The sequence below is a fragment of the Mesoplodon mirus genome (assembly GCF_964341445.2).
Source record: "Mesoplodon mirus genome assembly, chromosome: 3".
Lineage (NCBI taxonomy): Eukaryota > Metazoa > Chordata > Mammalia > Artiodactyla > Ziphiidae > Mesoplodon > Mesoplodon mirus.
In genome coordinates, this window is record NC_138978.1 from 36,711,220 (window position 1) to 36,733,284 (window position 22,065).

The 22,065-nt window shown below is 37.5% G+C and overlaps 1 protein-coding gene across 3 annotated transcripts in view; it reads right to left on the minus strand.

Annotated features, from left to right (window-relative positions):
• SCMH1 (Scm polycomb group protein homolog 1) overlaps positions 1-22,065 on the minus strand; it is a 199,266-nt gene that overhangs the window by 150,094 nt on the left and 27,107 nt on the right. For all 3 annotated transcript variants that reach the window (XM_082616150.1, XM_082616153.1, XM_082616149.1), the window contains exon 2: positions 9,796-9,876. In XM_082616150.1, the coding sequence (XP_082472276.1) occupies positions 9,796-9,823 (28 nt within the window). In that variant the 5' untranslated portion in view covers positions 9,824-9,876. The remainder of the gene's footprint in view (positions 1-9,795; positions 9,877-22,065) is intronic.

Sequence of the window (22,065 nt, forward strand, 5' to 3'; positions counted from 1 at the left end):
CATGAATAAAGATTATAAACTTGATCAGGCTTAAGAATTTTTGACAGAGACAAAAGATATTAGGGTAGCATAACTGAATTTGTGTTTAAAATTTTTTATAATTATTTTAGGTAAGGAAAGAAATGATGCCATGAAACACTATGTCAGACCTGCTCTGTCCAACATGGTAGCCACTCACCATATGCAGCTGCTGAGCACTTGAAATGTGGCTAGTGTCATTAAGGAAGTAAATTTAATTTTGCTTTAATTTTTATTAACTTAAATCCCAAAACTGACATTTGGTGCAGTTACTGGGAAAATTTTTTAAGTATGTTTGGAACAAAACTGGGTATGAGAATCTATCTTTTCAACTATAGATTTTTTTGAAATCTAAATACAGATCAAGTATTTCTGATAAAACTTTAGTGTCTGAATTGACATTTACTGTAACTGTAAAACATATACCAGATTCTGAAGACTAAGTATTAAAAAGGGATATAAAATAGCTCATTATGTATTTTTATATTGGTTACATGTCAAAATAGTATTTTAGATATAGTAGATTAAATAAAATATATTACTAAAATTAAAGCCCCCCTTATTTTTTCACCTTTTTCAATGTGGCTATTAGAAAAATCTAAATTACATATGTGACTTACATTGTATTACTATTGGACTGTGCCATGTTGTCCAACTGTAGTTCAATGTGGCTGCAGCAGAAGGCATGCAAAGGGTATGATAAGAAAAGTGAAATGTGGTCAGTGTCAGTGGCTATAATTTTTACTGTATCTGAGAAAGCAGATCTACAAGCAAGAAGCCAGTGGGCAAGAAGCAGAGGTGAGGGATGGAGAAGAGAATATACTAATGGCCCATGGGATCTTGGTTCTGGACGCTCATTAAACCCTTGTTTTCCACATGGCTTGGTTGTTCAACCTGCTTAGTAATTAAAAGAATTCTAACTATTTCAGATGTAGAGGTAGAAGAAAAGGCTTTACAGAAAATATGATTTTAGTGTCAAGTGGAAGAGCAAGCTTGATTTAATCTCGGACAAAACAAGTCATCCCACCTAAGTAAAAACCAAGTAAGGGTTTAAGACACAATAAACTAGAAAACTGTGCTTAAACACAAAGAGATCTTATCTTTAAAGATTTCTGATAAGGTTCTTAGTTTCTACAATACTAAAATTTTATTTAGAATCTAAACCCTGAAGTTTGTAAGGTAGTTTTCTACTAAATTCAACTAATACTATTAAAAAAGTGACTATAAAAAAGGCAAGAATGCATACCTTCCAGAAATGACAAGTTTTAATGACATTTAAGAAATATAATACAAAGTGTCTAGCACAGTGCCTAACACAGAGAAAAAATTAATTAAATAATAAGTTTTCCTTTCTTTCCTTTCTTAATAATAATCTCTAGTCTGGCTGAACCGTTATAGAAGTATTTTTAGGTATTTAAAAAGCAAAACTTCCAACCTCCTTTCGCAACCTTGAAAATTGATGCTAATGACAAAAAAGACATCATGGTTAAAAGAAAAAGATAACGAGTGACATAATTAGTAGTGAGGAATTCCTTAAATTCACTCCTTGCCAAGTCTCTTAACCCCTCTTACCTCCAGGATGGGGTAAAAATATACTTACCGCTAGGTTGCATAGTCAGTGGACTAAAAACTGGTCAGGGAGTTAAGAGGTTTGGGATTTACCCCTGGATCCACCAATACCTTGCTCTGACCTCTGACAAGTCAGTTTCTCTGTATGTTAATTTCTCCATCTGTAAAATGGGGGTGGGAGGAAGGGGGACACTTATTACCCTGTAAAGGACTGAGACTTTACTGGTACTAACAAATTGGACTACATTATAAGAAAAGTAGGACATTTAGATATAATGTTTTTGCTTATTAGAATATCTCAGGGTTGGATAGTACTTTATGGTAAGTACCACAGGTTAAATTGAACTAAGCCTCAATATTCACAGAAATAAAAAATATAGATATTTGCCACATTTGGTCCCATGCAAATACCAAATTTCCAACTAACCAGGTTAGGCCAAAAAATGAAAAGATACTAAAAATACATTAACACGGCGTTATAAACTGAATTACGTACCACCCCCGCAAATTCGTATACTGAAGTCCTAATCCCACAGTGTGACTGTATTTGGAGACAGGACTTTTAAGGAGGTAACTAAGGTAAAATGAGGTCATAAGGGTGGGGCCCTAATCTGATAGGACTGGTGTGCTAATGAAAAGGAAGCAGTGGTACCAGAGATTGACTGGTCTCTGTCTCTGTCTCTCAACCATCCCCCCACCAACACATACAGAGAAAATGGTCAGGTGAGGACATAGCCAGAAAGCCAGAAGATGCTCTGTCTATAAGCCGAGCAGGGAAGTCTCACCAGAAACCAACCCCGCTAGCATATTGATCTTGGATTTCTAGCCTCAGGAACTGTGAGAAAATAAGTTTCTGTTGTTTAAACCATCCCACTTGTGGTATTTTGTTATGGCAGTCCAAACACACTAATACACATGGTCATAGGACAAATGAAGCTATAGCAGTTCTTTGAGAGTACCTCATATAACACTATTCAGCTCTCAAGTTGTCCTAAAGAATCTTCACTCTTACTACAGTCTGACTGGTGTTAAAATATAGCATAACAAAATAAAAACAACAAAAGAAAACCAAACTGGACGTTAAAATTTTATCCTGTTTTGAATCGCAAGACTATTTTCCCTTGACGATTTTAGGCAAGTTGTTAATTGCATTGAACCTGTTTTTTCTAAATCAGTAAAGTAGGGATGCTCATCCCAATGCTACTTGCTTCACTAGGTTGCTGTGAAGAGCAAATGAAAAAATGGCTTTAAAAGTGCATAATAAAGATAACAGGGATCATTAAAGGAAAACTTGCTGTTTACTATCTTTCTCAGAGGGAAAGCTCAGATCCTGACTAATACAATGTATGTACTTACAAAAGGGACATAGGACATTAGACCTCCTGTTACTAGTTAGCCCCTATGCATTCTCATATTCACATATGGATTCTCTAGTAATTTGCTAGAATTACTTCTGCTCTGTCCTTTCTTCCTTTGGCCTCCTCTTACTGCAGACTGGGACCTTTAAAAACTTCGGTAATGCACTCTTCTCAGGAGAAGTAAAGGTGCCTGTATTTATTCCAAAAGACAGTTAATGACACTAAGGGGCTGGAGTAAGAAGAGTAACCTGAATCCTTAAAATGGATGTGTCTGGAGCACTGAAACATTTAAGAGAGTAATCTCTGGAATTCTAGAAAATATACCCTCTTTGATTTCTAAGAAAAGAGCACAAGAGCATATTCTAGTAATATCTAAAGTAATGCTGTCCAATAGAACTTTCTGTGATGATGGAAATGTTCTACAGCTGTGTCATCCAACGGGTAGCCACTAGCCACATGGGGCTATTCAGCACTTGAAATATGGCTAGTGTGACTAAAGAGTTGCATTTTTAATTGTACTTAGTGCTCCCTAAACTTAAATAGACACATGTGGCCAGTGGCTACTGTATTGGGTAGTGCAAATCTACAGAACATAAAGACTCTGGTATTTCTGGAAACACTTGAGGGAAAGATAACATGTAGTAGAAAAATCTACAAGGCCATGGAAGCATCCTTTCAAAATGTGATAAAACATCACAATAGAGCATCCCCCGAAGCAAGGAAAAGTCAAAAAAATTCTTCATATATTATATTAAGAAAAAACTTAGTTGTAAATTATCATTGTATATTAACAACAGACATAATATTATTAACATTATATAGCTCTTATTTTTAAGTGTTTGCTATGTACCAGATATCGTGCTAAGTATTTCAATAACACCATCTTGTTGAATCCTCACTAGTATGACACCACTTAGTATGGTATCATTGCCCCTTTTTACTAATGAGGAAATAATATTTAGAGAGGTTGAATAACTTTCTGAAAGGTTACAGTCAGTAGAAAGGCCAGGATTTGAACCTGAACTATGTTCTTAACTACACTGCCTTCTCCTCAAAAACAAAACAAAACAAAAGCAAAAAAACTAACAAAAAATAAATCTTAACAAATGCTTCTAACATAAAACAGCCCAGCTTGGACAGTCTACCCATTTTACTACAGTAAAACTGAAGCACTGATGCTTATGAGCTTGATCTGGACGCTTAATAATATGAGGCATATCTGGGATTTAATGAGGTAAAACTAGATTAAGTGGAGGACGTCCATAGGTACAATGTTTCAAATATTCATAGAGCTTGGAAAATATAAAAGAAGTAATGCAGGCTTACATGCACATACTAATGAGACAGTGGGGATAGGCAGGAAGGGAAGAAGGGAACAGGGAAGGAGGAATGTTTCCCTCAGAAATGAAAACTGGAAAATAGAAAAATCAAATGTACTTCTGAAAATCCACTAAGACAAGACAGAACTGCATCAGTGGTAGAGAGCAACTGTGGTTTTAATAAACCATAATCCTATGCTGATAAGCAGAGATCAAAACAGAAAAGCTGGAAGCAGAACACCTGTCCCACTGTGGTCACGGAGGACAAGCTACAGGGGAGGCAGGAGACAGAAAAGGGACTGGTCTGGGTTGTGCCACTGATTAGCCATGCCCTCTTGTTAGAAAGTATTCCTAGTGCCTCTCAGCTGATTCTCTGCCTCCAGCTCTTCTTCATTTACTTTTACTCCATTCGGAGATAAGGGTGTTGAGATGGTGATATTCCTCTGGGATGATCTGCCAGAAGAAGGGGGAGAGGAAGCAAGCTAGGCAATCCCTTTCTCAAAGAGAGCAATAAATCCTGTCTTGTTCATGTAGCAGATGTGAACAAAGAAGATGGAACAGATTTCTTCTTAGCGATCATCCCTACCCCCATTCCCTCTATAGTATTATATATCTCTGCACTTGCATACAGAGAGAAGAACCCCAGAGAACATCAATATTTCCTTTAACAAGCAAAACTGCTAGCAATGAATGGCTAATGAAAATGCAGAAAAGCCATAATTCCCTTTGTCTTACAGGCAATCCTACTAGACTTCAACTATGTATAATGTTAACCTTTCCAGGAGGTGTGATCCAGGACACAGAAGAAAGCTAACATTTTTAGAATGCTTCTGGCTCATGTTTCTTGAACAGGGAAGAAGTTTAGTGGTACCAATGGTGTCACATCATACCTCCTGGCAGACATATATGGATCTGATATCATGAAATAAAGAATGCGCCACCATCATCACCACCATCGTCATTCCAGTCAATATTGGGAATGAAGCAGATGACAGTATGGGATCACCTACTCTGCCAGTTAGAACACTTTGAAGGTAGAGCTTTATGTTCCAACTGAGGTCCTAGAATCTGAATAAGATACAGGCATACAATCTCATTTAAAGGAAAGCAACAAGGATACTGAAGGTTTAAGAAACTGAGGAGGTTTAACTAGGAGAAGAGAAGACTCAGGACAAACAGGAAAGTTGTTTGCAAATATCTGGAGCATTCTCATGTAGAGAAGAGATTTGCTTTGCTTGTTCCATTACCCCAAGGGAGAGAACTAGGATCAGTGGGTGGAAGCTATAGGTAGACAGGTTTCAGCTCATTACTAGGAGGAACTTGCTGGCAGTCGGAGGTATCCAACAGTGGGATGAACTCTCTGGGAAGGGAAGGTATGAATCTGCCATCATTGAGGGCACAGAAGTAGAAGTAAGATAATCTCTTGGTGGAAATACTAAATCATGAGAAGGAGGAGGGAGGCTGGACTAGGTAACCTTTAAAGGTCCTGCCCAAATCTGAGAGCCTATAATTTTATGGGGGTATGGAGCTCCTGCTTTCATTATTACAACACTGTGCAACTTTAGGTTTGCAGCATGGACAGTGTACATATCTACATTACTCATTTTCTCTCTGAAGGCTTACAGAAGAGTGATGGGGGGGGGCAGAAGAAATAACAACAATATCAGTACCATCACCATGATCTTATTTCCCTTCTGTATCTTCATCTACCACATACTTGGCACTGTGGCAGGCACTTTATATACTTTATCGCTAATCTTTGAGAGTCCAGCTAGGCTATTGTGAGACTCTGAGCTGGTAAGATACAGTCTTTGGTTTTTATTTTCCTCATTTGGAAAAGGAAGGGGTTGAACTTCGCTATTCATTAAAGGGGACATTAAGGTCCCCTTTAATTTCCTTTATACTGTGAGTCTGAAGGGGAAGTAGCACTAGGGACCCAGCTCAGTTATTTCCTCCCTATGCACCACAGCTTAACCTGGCAGATACTTTGAAATATCTTCCTTCTTTGGAATAATAAACAATGTGTGCCACCTTCATTTTACACAGTAAATACAGTTGTGAAAGGTTAAGTGTAAACAGAATTTTTAATAAAAAATTAAGTACATTTTGAACACACCAAAATGGTTAGTTAAAAGAAATCTTTATAAAAATAAGTTCAATGTTTGCTGCAAAGTAACTTGTTCTATAAATTTGGATTTTATATTTTGGATTTTCTCTTATCACTTTGTCCTCCACTCAGTCTGTTGGGGTAATCAGTCTGTTGGTATGAACATGGAACTATAGGTTTGAAAGGAATATTAAAAGTCATTTAGCTCAATGCCTCCTCCTCTCCCTGCCTCTAACTCCACTAACCCTAGCCAATGCTTGAATCTTCTTTCTAACATCCCTACCAAGTCTTTGCTTACTCTTCTAGTGATGAAGATCCCACATCTCCCCCGGAAGTTCCTTCCATTCTTGGCAGTGGACCTTGGCTTTAGGGAAGTGATTCTCAATACTTTTTCTATCTCAGCAACCATGAGGGAATCCCAGAACACTTCCATCCATAACAGTAGTTTCACATACATCCAAATTTTAATAGAGGTCCTCTCTAGAGAGCAAGATGGTGATGGGAGGGAAACTTTCTCTTTGGTATACTTCTGCTGGTAATTTTTTTACACTGCATATATATTACTTTAATACATACATGCATACATTTTTGCAAAGTAGTCCAAGGGGGTAAATCTTTTTTTTTGTTTGTTTGTTTGTTTGTTTTTGCAGTACGTGGGCCTCTCACTGCTGTGGCCTCTCCCGTTGCAGAGCACAGGCTCCGGACGCGCAGGCTCCGTGGCCATGGCTCACGGGCCCAGCCGCTCTGTGGCATGTGGGATCTTCCCGGACCGGGGCACGAACCTGTGTCCCCTGCATCAGCAGGCGGATTCTCAATGACTGTGCCACCAGGGAAGCCCAAGGGGGTAAATCTTTATCACAGTAGTGATGGGGGTTGGACAGGAACAAGTTCCCCTACAGGAACAACACAGAATGAGAGGCAATGGTGTGTTACGATTTGACACCTCCATCGGCTGTTAATATCCTCAGGTGTAGAGTGAGCACTGAATTGACAGTAATATACTTGTTGTGGGGAGGTTGAATGCCCTCTAGCTCCTTGAAAACCATTACTAATCTCTATCTCAACTGAGTAAGCCAGCTCTTCAGGCATTTTAAGACAGCTTTCATGTGTGCAAGGAAAGTTAACTGCCTTCTGGCCTCACCAAGGTTAAACTCAATGACTAATGGTATAACGTGTCTCACTATGTAATGAATCTGCCTCTTTTTCCCTGCCATTCTGCCAAATCCATAGTACACCCTTCTAATTGGACCCTCTGCCTTCCAGTATAATTCTTCTATAGTCTGTTCATTTCCTCTTTATTATGATGGGAGAGCACACTTCCTAATTACTAAGACTAGTTATCTTACTCCAAGCTTATGGTTGTTTTTTACCAAATATCCCCAGATTTCCCTCCTCTACTATGAAGACTCTGCAGACAGACTGCCTGGGTTCAGATTTGGTTCTCTCATTCACTAGGTGTATAACCTTGGCTAAGTTTAATCCCCTGTGCCTCAGTTTCCTCATCTGCAAAATAAAGACAACAGCAGCAATTAGCTTATACAGTTGCAGAAGTTTAACTAGGGTACATATAAAGCACATAGAACAGTACCTGGCATACAGTGGATGCTCAATCAATATTAATTTGTACTGCTGCTTCCTTCTCCTTCATCATCATCATCATCATCATGCCCTACTACTACTTAGGAAACTTTCTTACTATAGGCCCAGAGTGTTTACTTGACAACTTCTTTTCATTAGATTTCTATGTTTCCTCTTTCTCGATCCAAAGCATTCTTGACATTTCATCTCTTCAACACAGTTCTCTCTGACAAACTGGATTACAGTCAAACTTTCCCACTTGGCATTCCTACTACTATGGCTGTTTTTGTTGCATTATGATGCACACTCATGCTTCATCAATTCACATTCCTCTTCTTTTCATACCTCTATTCAAAACCTATCTTCTAGAGCAGGGAGTAGAAAACTTTCTGTAAAGAGCCAGATAGTAAATATTTTCAGTTTTATGGGACATATGGTTTCTGCTACAACTACTCATCTCTGCCATTGTATCATGAAAGTAGCCATACACATTAACAAATGAACATGGCTATATTCCAGTAAACCTTTATTTACAAAAACAGGCAGCCAGCAGGATTTGGCCTATGGGCCATAGTTTACTGATCCCTGATCTAGAGGAATCTTTCCCTAAATAACTCCGCCTGGCTGTGACCATTCCACTATTCTACTTCAAGTATGTACTATATTCATTTACAAATAGTTATAAGCTTCTGAGTATTTTCTTACGTAGTCAGTCTCCCACTTAGATTAGTGTACAGATCCTTTAAGGAAAGCTGCTATTTCATTCATTAAACAAAACATAGCTAAGCCTAGGAGTAACACTGAGTGTTAAGAACATGAAGATAAATAAGTCCCAGTCTATGCTCACAAAGAACTCACAGATTAGGAGGACAGACAGCAACTCAAATACACTATCATAATACAATGTGATTTTTGCTATAAGAGAGATTTGCTATACAAAGTGCTCTGAGAAAAGAGAAAGGAATGATTGACTTTGCTTGGGGAGAGGAGGAAAGCTTCACAGAGGACATGAAGTTGAGCTAGGATTGTCAGAAGAAAGATGAATAGGCATTTGAGGCAAAGGGAATATAGTATAAAGGTACTAAGACATGGAAATAGACCATGTGTTTGGACAACAGCCAGCAGCTGCTGTAGAAGGAAAGTGGTAGGGTAAGCTACAGAGACAAATGACAGGAACTGTGGAAGATGAGAATACAAAGGTAAGTACTAGCAAACAAAGGGCCTCATTTGCCATAATAAGACAATGGTATGTACACAATAGGAGTCTGGTATCATCCCAAAGATTATATTTAAACATTCAATATCAAGATCTGATTTATTAAATATATTTTACACCCATAAAGGGGTTTTAACTTTTTCATATATTATTTTAACTTTTACATATATTATTTCCAATGTTCATAGAGCATCCATACTTACATATCTACTAAATTCTGACTAACGATATGGACTAAATAATCTAAATAATGATTATGAACTTGTGATGTAGTGAGAAGGGTAAGATATAGAAGCAAAAGATTCAGGACTAAATCTTGCAGTTTACAGTAACAACATTTGGAATAAGTCTCTTAACCCTTCATTGTTTCCATAAAAGAGGAATAGCAACAGTCCCTTTTCAAAAGCTTACGGTAAAGACTATTTGAGATAATTACATGAAGAGTACTTTGCAAACTATAAAAGAGTTGTATAAATGACGTGCAGGATTTGTGAAAATTGCAGGGTAAGTTGGCAAGAAAGGGTGAGATTTTTTAATTTACTCAAACAACTTTTTGTGACACATACACTCATACACAGCCTGATAGAAGGTAACTCTCCATTTCTATTACATATAAGACCAGGTTCTGACCTTTTTTTCGAGGATCTGATTTTTGCATGGTACCATCAGCTATACCCAATAGGAATTTCCTCCTTAGCAAGATGGAGACATCTAGAAGCAAAAGATTAAAAAAAAAAAAATTATAAATGTGAACTACTATAGATCGAAGGAGGAGACCTGCAGTGAAATTAGGTTTTAATCAGAAGAAACCAGCAGGCTGAACACCTAGAAGGGCTTCCCAAGGGCAGTAATATAGTTAGGTTTCCAGTTTCCAGGATCCTTCCCTCAGCTTTTTGAGTTCAGAACCCCGATTCCGTTAAAAATAGAACAGATTCTTCAGGGCATTAACAGGTCATGAAATAATAATGGATAAACCAGAACGTTACTCTACTAACTCACTGTGAGAAAGATAACAGCCACAAAACTAAAGTATTGCACACTGAAAACTACAAACAGCACTGAAAGAATTAAAGAAAGAAGTAGAAAGACATTTACATTCATGAATTAGAAGACTAATGTTAAGATGACAACACTACCCAAGGTGATCTACAGACTCAAGACAATCCCTATCAAAATCCCTTTTCTGTAGAAATAGAAAAAGCCACCCTAAAATTCACATGCTATCTCAAACAGCTTAAACAATCTTGAAAATGAAGAACAATGTTGGAAGACTCACACTTCCTGGTTTCAAAACCTCCTACAAAGCTACAGTAATTGAGACAATGTGGTACTGGCATAAGGACAGGCATACAGACCAATGGAATAGAGAGCTCTGAAATAAACCCTAATACATACAGTCAAATGATTTTTGACAAAGGTGCCAACACCATTCAATGAGAAAAGGATACTCTTTTCAACAAATGATGCTAGGAAAACTGGATACCCTCAGGCCAAAGAATGAAGATGAACCTTTATCTTACACCATATACAAAAACTAACTCAAAATGCATCAAAGACCAAAACTTAAGAGCTAAAATTATAAACCTCTTAGAAGAAAACATAGAGGAGAATCTTCATGACACTGGATTTGGCAATGATTCTGGAATGTGACATCTAAATTACAGGCAACAAAAGAAAAAAGATAAATTGGACTTCATCAAAATGAAAAACAATTTGTGCATCAAAGGGCACTATCACATGGATGAAAAGAAAACCTACAGAATGGGAGAAAATATTGGCAAATCGTTTATCTGATAAGGGACTAATATTTAGAATTTATAAAGAACTCCTACAATTCAATAACAAAAAAACCTCAAACAACCCAGCTGAAAAATGGGCGAAGGACCTGAAGAGATATTTCTCCATTTATCTGTACAGATGGCCAATAAGCACATGAAAAGATACTCAACATCATTAATCATTAGGGAAGTGCAAGTGAAAGTCACAATGAGATACCACTTCACACCCATTGGGATGGTTATTATGAAGAAAAAAAAAGAAAAATCATAAGTGTCGGCAAGGATGTGGAGAAATTAGAGCCCTTGTGAATTGCTAGTGGGACTAAAAAATGGTGCAGCTGCTGTGGAAAACTTTAAGAAGTTAAAAATAGAATTACCTTGCGAACAAGTTACTACCCAGACATCACTGGATCGTTTTTTTCAAGAGGGTAGACAGAATGGAATCCAGCAAGGAACCAGAACCTGTGCCATCAACGTCAGGCATGAGTGAAATTGCAGGTTGCCCTCCGTCTCCTATTGCTGACAATCCCTCAGCTCTATCATCTCCCCTGTCCTCTCCCCCTCCTCCAGTCGGTAACTCTTCTTGCCTGTTCACTCGATGCCAGTCCCTGTATGCCAGCTGTTGTGCTGTACTACTGTACTTTTCAAGGTTCTGAAGGTGACCATTCTCTTGCTATAATGCCCGGGCACCACACTTCTTACCACCCATCAATACTTCTACTGCAGAGTGTCTGCACGTCATTGCTCATGGAGTCGTGAGGCTTGATCCTCCAGGCCCATATTCCCTGGTAGGCTGGATTTGTCTGCCTTCAAAGATTTCTGCCCTTTCAAGCATTCCAGAATTTGCCTGTGTTTCAGTGTTGCCTCACATTATGGAATCCTTTTACTCTCAACATTATTAGGGTCTATCTTAAGGACAACTGGTCCAATCCAATTTCCTTTTGGCCCGCGGTGCTATTTTGTATTTCCCAGTGCCTTCAATGAAGCTTCAAGTAGACCTAAACTCTCGGCTACTAACTAGCCATGAATCATACAATTGTTCATTGTTTATTATTTGTGAGAAAATGACAGTAATTAGTAGAAAAAAAAATGAATTACCATGTGACCCAGTAACTCCACTCCTAGGTATATACCCAAAAGAATTGAAAACAGGGACTAAAACAGATACCTGTATACTAATGTTCATAGCAGCATTTATTCACAATAGCGAAAGGTTAGAAAAATTCCAAGTGTCCACCAATAAATGAATAAACAAAATGTGGCATATACATAAAATGGAATACTATTCAGCCATAAAAAGGAATAAAATTCTGATACATGCTACAACATGGATCAATCTTGAAAATATTATGCTAAGTGAAATAAGCCAAATACAAAAGGATAACTACTGTCTGATTTCACTTATACTTGACAACCAGAATAGGGAAATTCATAGAGAAAGTAAGTAGAAAAGAGGTTACCAGGGGCTGGGCAGAGGGGGGGAATGATTTAATGTGTACAGAGTTTCTGTTTGAAATGATGAAAAAATTCTGGAGTTGGACAGCAGTGAAGGCTATACATCACTGTAAATGTACTTAATGCCTTAAAATGGTTGAAATGATAAATTTTATGTTATATATATTTTAACACAATTATTAAAAAAAAAAAAGCAACAGGTGGACCTGCATCAGGGTTTGACAGCTCCATTCAACCATCTCATAACAGGAACACAAATTGCTTCACAGGGACTTTCAAGAAACTAAGTCCTTGAGTCACAGAATTCCCTTTCCTGGGTGGTCCTAGATGGAACCTGCTAATCAATTTTCTTTATGACCTCCCATTTAGCATGTTTCCAAGCTAGACTATCTTCTGATAAACACATCCTTTTATTTGGATAATGTTACTATCTATATATAGCATGTAGTACAGATGGGCTCTGGATTTGAATATCAACTCTGTCACTAGCTATGTAAACTTGAACAACTTACTAAATGTCTCTGGCCCTCAATTTCTGTATCTTTATTTTTTAATTTATTTTTAAAATTATTTATTTATTTATTTATTTATTTATTTATTTATTTATTTGGCTGTGTCGGGTCTTAGTTGCGGCACGTGGGATCTTCGTTGCCACAGTGGGATCTTTCTTTGCGGCACACGGGCTTCTCTCTAGTTGTAGTGCACAGGCTCCGGAGCACATGGGTCAGTAGTTGTGGCACGCAGGTTCTCTAGTTGTGGCGCGTGGGCTCTAGAGTGCGCAGGCTTAGCTGCCCCGTGGTATGTGGGATCTTAGTTCCCCAACCAGGGATTGAACCTGCATGGAAGGAGGATTCTTAACCACTGGACCAGCAGGGAAGTCCCAATTTCTGTATCTTTAAAGCAAAAATAGTAGTATCTACTCCAAAGGCTTTGTGAAGGTTAAATGACATTCTCTATGTTAATGAATTAATATAAATAAGTGTCGAGAGACAGAAATTACTTCCCCACTTCCTTAACTCTTCGTAGTATTACTGATCACTGATGAAATCATAGTTCTCTGTCTCTTGGCTCCACTGGCATCCATACAATCATCACCACGACTCTCTGTAACTTGGAGGCTTGCTAGTATCTCTATCAGAAACCTTCTCTCAAAGGCCAACATCCAAAAGAACAAAAACAAATGTAGACAAATTTTTCTGCCTACCTCACAAACCTCTCCTAGAGGAGTCTGCCCTCCCTGAGGGCAGGTAGGCTTACTTTATATCCCACGCATTGCCTACCAGAAAAAAATAACTTTATCAATTTTTAAAATTGAATTTTCAACAGTTCTAAGTTTTTTATAACAGGATCTTGCATAAATATCCAAACATACAAGTTCTATTTCTTTACTTGTATTACAAAAACAATAAGGTAAAAACAGTAAGTATGGTTCAATGTCAGTGATAAGAACCTAAGCAAAATATATAAGGTGTTACAGGGTGTGGTAGTGACCATTTCAAAGCCTGCTACACTATGGTGGGCTTATATTAAAAGTGCCAGAAATAACAGAATAAGTTCAATATCCCACCATGAAAAAATTCAATAATAAAGCTGATCTACCAGATAAAATCATATTACACAAATCTGAAAAATCTCCATTTAATTTTCACTTAAAAGCAAAATATCAAATCACCTAAAGATCAGAAAATAGCATCAAATCAAACTTCATATTCCTGACTTATTTCTAGACCACAGTGGTCAGACATTCAATTTCACCTTGTCTGAATGACCTAAACTCCTTCAACTACGCCAATTAGAACTGCCATCAGTAGATATTAAACATGCCTAGGTATAAAATTGGAATTAGAAGACAGAACCATAACAGAACAAAGAAACTGAACAGTTAGGAAAAAAAAAATGGAACCATCATAGGAGAAGGGAACCAACTATGTGATAGGTTCTGTGCTAAATACTTTAAAAACAACTTTTTGTTAAAGTATAATACACATACTGAGAAGCACATGCATCATACAGTAGCCAAGATATGGAAACAACCTAAGTTGATGAATGGATAAAGAAGATGTGGTATATATACACAATGGAATACGATTCAGCCATAAAAAAAAGAAAACTGGCCATTGTGACAACATAAATGGACCTGGAAAGTATTATGCTAAGTTTGAATAAGTCAGATGGAGAAAGACAGTTACCATGTGATTTTACTCATATGTGGAATCTAAAAAAACAAATGAACAAACAAACTAAAACAAAAACAAACTCACAGATACAGAGATCAGATCAGTGGCTACCAGAAGGGAAGCGAGTTGCGGGGGGGGTGTGTGCAAGATGGGTGAAAGAGGCCAACTGTATGGTGACAAATGGTAACTAGACTTGTAGTGGTAATCACTTTGTAGTATACATAGCTGTTGAATTAATATGCTGTCCACCTGAAACTCATTATTTTAAAAAAGTAAATAAATCGTAAGTATGAAACTCAATGCACTTTTACAATGTGTTTCCAAACCAAGAAAGAGATCATTACTAGCACCAAAAGAAGTACTCCTTTGAGCCCTCTCCCAATCATTACTCCACCCAAGAGTAAGCATTGTGTGGACTACTGTTGTTAGGTTAGTTTTGCCTGTTTTGAACTTTATAGAAATAAAATTATATCTCATGTCCTCTTTTATGTCCACTTTGTTCCGCTCAACATTTTGTTTATGAGATTCATCCACGGTGCCCCTACTAAGGCACTTTTGTCTTCATTACTTGATTTAAAGCACCCAACAATTCTGGCATTTCCCATTTAGGTTGGGAAAAAAAAAACAGCTGAGGTTCTGAAGTTAAACAAGATTAATTAAAGCATTCAAGGGCATACAAGTACCGTATGGAAAGGCTAAAATTAAAGACTAATTTCAAAGTCCATCCTCTCTTTGGTTCCATTATGCTTGCCTACTATAGTTTAAAAACAACAAGAAATCAATCCCTTCCCTAGTTTACTTTTCATAGGCCACATTATAGAGGGATGTTTGGCAGACAGTCAAGTACTACGCAATGTAAGAAATTATTATTAGCACAAGAAAAGAGTTTCCTAGGGCAGCGGCTTTCAAACCTTTCTGATTGTGACCCACAGACTTAAATCCAGGAGTTTTTACAACAATATGCATTGCTAAAAGCCTTACATCTTGCAAAATTATGCACTAAACATGGGCTTGTGGGTAAAACAGAGTTAGAAATATGCTACTAGAAGTCCATGAAAATTTGTATCCTTTATACATATACACACATACCCCACAAGGATCTCAGTCACTAAGAAATGGTTAAATTGGACCCAACAAACTAAACAGAAGGAAGAAGGGTATAATCCACTTTAGGATAATTTCTCAGTAAAATGAGTTTTTAAAATAAAGTTTTAATGTATAATGGAACAAACCTGTAGCAATCCAGAACACTAAGCTTCTAAGAGTGACTTAATTCTCCAAGGTTTTCTAGAGTGAAGATTTGAACACGTCACCATCTGCAGACAGGTGCCACTTAATAAAAGCTTTTCATAGCGACAAAATTAAAACCTGAGGTCAGACTCATGGCTTTGGGGACCGATAAGAGACTATTAACCTGTTTATTATTTTTTATCTCTTCACACTGCCCAAGCAGACCTTTGAGAGATGTCTATGCTACACAGTACCAGGGATCTCATGATCAACTTTATTCTGTTGGAGTATAATAGGATAGAGTCCTCCTACACAGGAAACTAACTCCTGAGATGTACAGCCCTGAGAATAGAGTAAATCCCCACTGTTTAAGCCATAGAGACAGGCACATAAAGTAATTTGGGCTCATTAACAGAGCAGTATCTATAAACCATTCTGTAAGTCGCCCCCCCCCCGCCAAAGTCTCAGGTTCTTATCCTAAAAAAGTGAGTTATGAATCCTTGACATTATCCAGGATCTTGCAGGAATCTGGTAGAATTACAAACTTGGGGCAAATACAGTTTCTCTGTACCAAGAAAATGAGATGCAACTTAGACCTAAACTTGGCCTGGTTCATTCTGTCACTGAGTAGTCACTTCGTCAGGGCTTCAAATTCTTCACTTTAAAACCAAAAGATAAGAACTCAGGCAGGTCCCATGTTTACTACAAACTAGCTGCATGCCTCTGTTCCTTCATCAACTACCTCTACAAGTGTGTGATTTTATGGTTTCACAGAAAATCCTATTGCTATTACAGTAACGGAAATTTATCAGATGAGATCAGCTGTCTTCCTGTGAGCTACTCAGGCAACTGCCCTGACACCCATTTCTGGTTGGGAAACAGAGACAACTTCTTTCTTCATGGTAATAGGAAGGCTAGACATACAAAGGGGCTTCCAGGGAAATGTGTCTTATGTGAATCCGAAACAGCAACCTCAGGAAAGGGCTCTCTTCTCTAGAAAACTGACTTGACTGAGAGGGCATGGAATAATCTTTGAGATAGGTATTAAGCTAAGGCATATCGGATTAAAAAAAATTATTTGAGGTGATACAGAAAGAATATATAATACGCATTCTAAACAGCTAAGGCAGAAGAGTATTACCACTTGCTAGCAGTCACTCAGCATTTACTAGAAACCTTCCTCATGCTAATTCCAGAGAATAACACCTTTTAAAGCAAGTCAGAAAATGTTTGTATATAACCACAGAATCAGCAAGAACCAAGAGGCAACAGAAGAAAAAGACATGTCCAGTTTCACTTCAGAGACAGAAATTTATGGTTGTTTAGCTTTCTGAGCTTTTTTTTTTTTTTTTTAAATCCCGGAAATTTAGCTTTTAGGACACAAGATGGCTTTCTCAACTTCCTCAGCTTTTGACCCAGCACTCATCCCTTAATTAAAACCTACTTTAATTCTTCTTCATTTTAAGTCTCTGGGGTTCACTAGACCAGGATTTAGTGGTATGTTATTTCAGAGAACAATTTTATTCCCTAGTATTAGTTAAGAGAACTCCAGAAATTTATTTCATCGAAATCACTGATAGGTGTTGAACCTGTGCGATACTCTTTAACATACAGCAGTGACTCATAACTTTTCCCCCCCGACATATCTGAAGAATACAAAACACTCCTATCAGTGAGGGCAGGCTCATTAAAGGCACTAATTTTCAGCAAAAGGTAGGAGGTAGGATTAATTTGACGGGGAGGAAGGCTCCACTGGGTGAAGGTGTTTTGGAATCTCCAGGGGTATTTGTGTAATTAGAAAAAACATTTCCCCCTGTCTATATTCCACTGCTCTTCCCCCTGACCCAGGGTTTAGAGCACTGCCATCCAACAGAAATATAATTGAAGCTACTCATGTCATTTTAAGTTTTCTAGTAGTCACATTTTAAAAAGTAAAAAAAGGAACAGATTAAAATAATTTTAATAATGCATTCTATTTATCCCAATATATTGAAATATTATCACTTCCGCTGGTAATCATTATAAAAATCAATGGAAATACTTTACATTCTTTTTAATATTGTCTTCAGAATCTGGTGTGTATTTACGGTTATAGCTTATCTCAATTCAGATGCTAAATTTTCATCAGAAATACTTGATCTGTATTTAAATTTCATAAAACTTACAGTTGAAAAGAAAATTCATACACTCAAGTTTCTCAAAACATACTTTAAAATTTTCCAATAACTGAATGGAGGATGTTTTAAAATTTAATTAAAATTAAATAAAATTTATAAATCAGTAATTCAGTTACACTAACCATGTGGCTATTGTATTAGACAACCCATATCTAGAGGAAATAAATAATAAAAGTAAACATTAAGTACTATGTGCCAAGCATTGTTCTAAGTACTTCACTTGTGTTAAGTTGTTCGATACTCACAATCCTTATGTAGGTACTATTATTACCTTCATTTTATTGATACGGAAACCAGTGTGGAGAAATGTCTTATAACCCAAAGTTGCACAGTTAGTAAATGGTGGTGGTGGGATTCACAGCAAAGTAATTTGGTCCATTTTTTGTCTCTGAGGCTTAGGGTTTTTCCAGGAAAACTGAGCTATTTATATTTAGTATGCCCCAGGAGTAAATGCAATCTTTGCGTATGTTTGGTTAGGGACTCAGCACTGGCTGATTTTCTCCATTATATGGCCCTATTTTGATTACATGTTAATATGAATTAGATCATGTCATTCCCCTGCTTAAAATCTTTCAAATGCTCTCCACAGCAGCACTTAAAAGGAAATCCAAGCACCTTATCCTGACCCACATAATCCTAGATGATCTGACCCCATCTCTACTGCCTCTACTCCTACAGCTCTCATCGTTCACTTTGCTCCAGCCGGCTGACCTCTGCTCCTGCTGCAGGCCTCTCCTTACTACCTTAGGGCCTGTACACTGCCTGGAATGCACCACCCGTATTCACAGGGCTGGCATCTTATCATTCAGGTCTCAGTTTAAATGTCACCTCCTCAGAGAACCCTTCCCTGACCACTCAATCTAAAGTAGTCACCCAGACTCTCTCACACCACTCTTAATTCTCCACAGCAGTTAGCACCTTTTAGTATTTTCCTTGTCTATTTATTTGTCTCACCCACTGGGGCCTTGTCTGTGTTATTTATTCAGCACTATATCCTAGCACTTGGAATACTGCCTGGTATACAGGAGGCACTCAGTAAGTATTTTTGAATGAAATGAATGAAAGCTAGTCATTAAGAAAAAAAAAAAAGGCATAAAATTTAAAAATTACATGACCAGAAAGTGACTACTTTCTGAATTTAAAAAACATATTTGGATGGTTTGTAATTAAAACCCATAGTTGATTTCTGAAAGAGAAATTAAGAAAAAAAATCTCTAAAAATGAAACAAAAACAAGTTGGGTCCTTTAGTATCTGTAAGTCACTCTCAAATCTGACAAGATCACTTACATAAAGGTAATGAGAGGATGTAAGGAATTGATAGACATAATCATGAATATAATTCTCTTTTCAAAGACTTTTCTGAATACAGTCCTCACAGCTTATTAAGGAAATCCACATAACACAATGGCAAATTCTTGCTGATTAAAACTCATTTAAAAGACATGCATTAGATGCATGAGGGAAGGGATGTGGGAACAGATGTATATGTATGACTGATTCACTTTGCTATAAAGCAGAAACTAATAAAAAAAAAATAAAAGACATGCATTGAGATGACAAAAGAAGATTTTAAAAATATGAGAAAGTACATAGCATTGGGAAGTAGGGAAGAATGCCATCAAAGACTCAGAAATTGAAGGATTTCTGCAACCTATAATCAAAATTGAGCTATATACTAGAAAATCAATGCTGAGCACCTCTAACCAAACATAGGTAAAGGACTGTATTTACTCCTATAGCATACTAAACAGACCAAGCGTCCCAGGGAGAAAAACCCAAGCTCAGAAACAAGAAATTGGAGTCGATGAAAAGTACTGAGATACCTGAGATTTTAAGACCTGTGCTGGCACCCCACTCTGCACACAAAGGTTCTAGCTGCGATGTTTGCCACTAGGCACAAAATGTACAGTATTTTTAAAAATTAATTTAAAAAGATACTTTAAAAGGAGAAAGAGACAAGGACTACTAAAAAGAACCTACTCTAAATGCAACAATAAAAGAACACTCTATGACATAAGTCACAGCAAGATCCTTTTTGACCTACCTCCTAGAGAAATGGAAATAAAAACAAAAATAAACAAATGGGACCTAATGAAACTTCAAAGCTTTTGCACAGCAAAGGAAACCATAAACAAGACCAAAAGACAACCCTCAGAATGGGAGAAAATATTTGCAAATGAAGCAACTGACAAAGGATTAATCTCCAAAGTTTACAAGCAGCTCATGCAGCTCAATAACAACAAAAAAAAAACCCAATCCAAAAATGGGCAGAAGACCTAAATAGACATTTCTCCAAAGAAGATATACAGATTGCCAACAAACACATGAAAGAATGCTCAACATCACTAATCATTAGAGAAATGCAAATCAAAACTACAATGAGATATCATCTCACACCAGTCAGAATGGCCATCATCAAAAAAATCTAGAAACAATAAATGCTGGAGAGGGTGTGGACAAAAGGGAACCCTTCTGCACTGTTGGTGGGAATGTAAATTGGTACAGCTGCTATGGAGAACAGTATGGAGGTTCCTTAAAAATCTAGAAATAGAACTACCATATGACCCAGCAATACCACTACTGGGCATATACCCTGAGAAAACCATAATTCAAAAAGAGTCATGAGGGCTTCCCTGGTGGCACAGTGGTTGAGAGTCCACCTGTCGATGCAGGGGACATGGGTTCGTGCTCCGGTCCAGGAAGATCCCACATGCCGCAGAGCGGCTGGGCCCATGAGCCATGGCTGCTGAGCCTGCGTGTCCGGAGCCTGTGCTCCACGATGGGAGAGGCCACAACAGTGAGAGGCCCGCATACAGCAAAAAAAAAAAAAAAAAAAAAAAAAAAAAAGAGTCATGTACCAAAACATTCATTGCAGCTCTATTTACAATAGCCAGGACATGGAAGCAACCTAAGTGTCCATCAACAGATGAATGGATAAAGAAGATGTGGCACATATATACAATGGAATATTACTCAGCCATAAAAGGAAATGAAATTTAGTTATTTGTAGTGAGGTGGATGGACCTAGAGTCTGTCATACGGAGTGAAGTAAGTCAGAGGAGAAAAACAAATACCATATGCTAACATATATATATATGGAATCTAAGGGGAAAAAAAGGTCATGGAGAACCTAGGGGTACGACGGGAATAAAAACACAGACCTACTAGAGCATGGACTTTAGGATATGGGGAGGGGGAAGGGTAAGCTGTGACAAAGTGAGAGAGTGGCATGGACATATATACACTACCAAACGTAAAATAGATAGCTAGTGGGAAGTAGCCGCATAGCACACGGAGATCAGCTAGGTGGTTTGTGACCACCTAGAGGGGTGGGATAGGGAGGGTGGGAGGGAGGGAGATGCAAGAGGGAAGAGATATGGGAACATATGTATATGTATAACTGATTCACTTTATTATAAAGCAGAAACTGACACACCATTGTAAAGCAATTATACTCCAATAAAGATGTTAAAAAAAAAAAGATTAAATGAAGGCATTCTAAGGAAAATGCAAATGGGATGAGATAAGGTTAGAAATGATAGTGTAGGAGCTCAGATATATCCAAGTAACGAATAAACTTGTAAATAACATTCTTTGCAGGTATAGAACAATGTAAATAGGAGAAATGTAATGTAATTACAAATATTTGAAATGCACTTGCACTCCTGGCCTCCAACCTAGTTTAAAAAACGTCTTTCAGAAAAGTCCTAAAGAATCACTGGAGAAAATTTAATATAGCTGGGTGCTAGAGGGATAGATAAACTGACATGTGATCTTTACAAGCAATGGTAAAATTTAGCATGTGGACATAAGGTTTTCCATTGGCAAGATCCTTTCAAGTTTATCATATGTTTGAAATTTTTCATAAGTTTTAAAAAAAAGAAACCTTAAAACATCTCAAAGAAGCTGCTGTCTCAGAGCTCAACACTGAGCAATAGTGAAAAGGTGAGTAGATTAGAGCAGAGACTGAAGGAATGAATGAACATGAATTTTTTTTGCACTTGTACATATAATTGCCATTTCATCACAACAAAGCTGAAAGGTAGGTGATATTATCTCTATTACACACACACACACACACA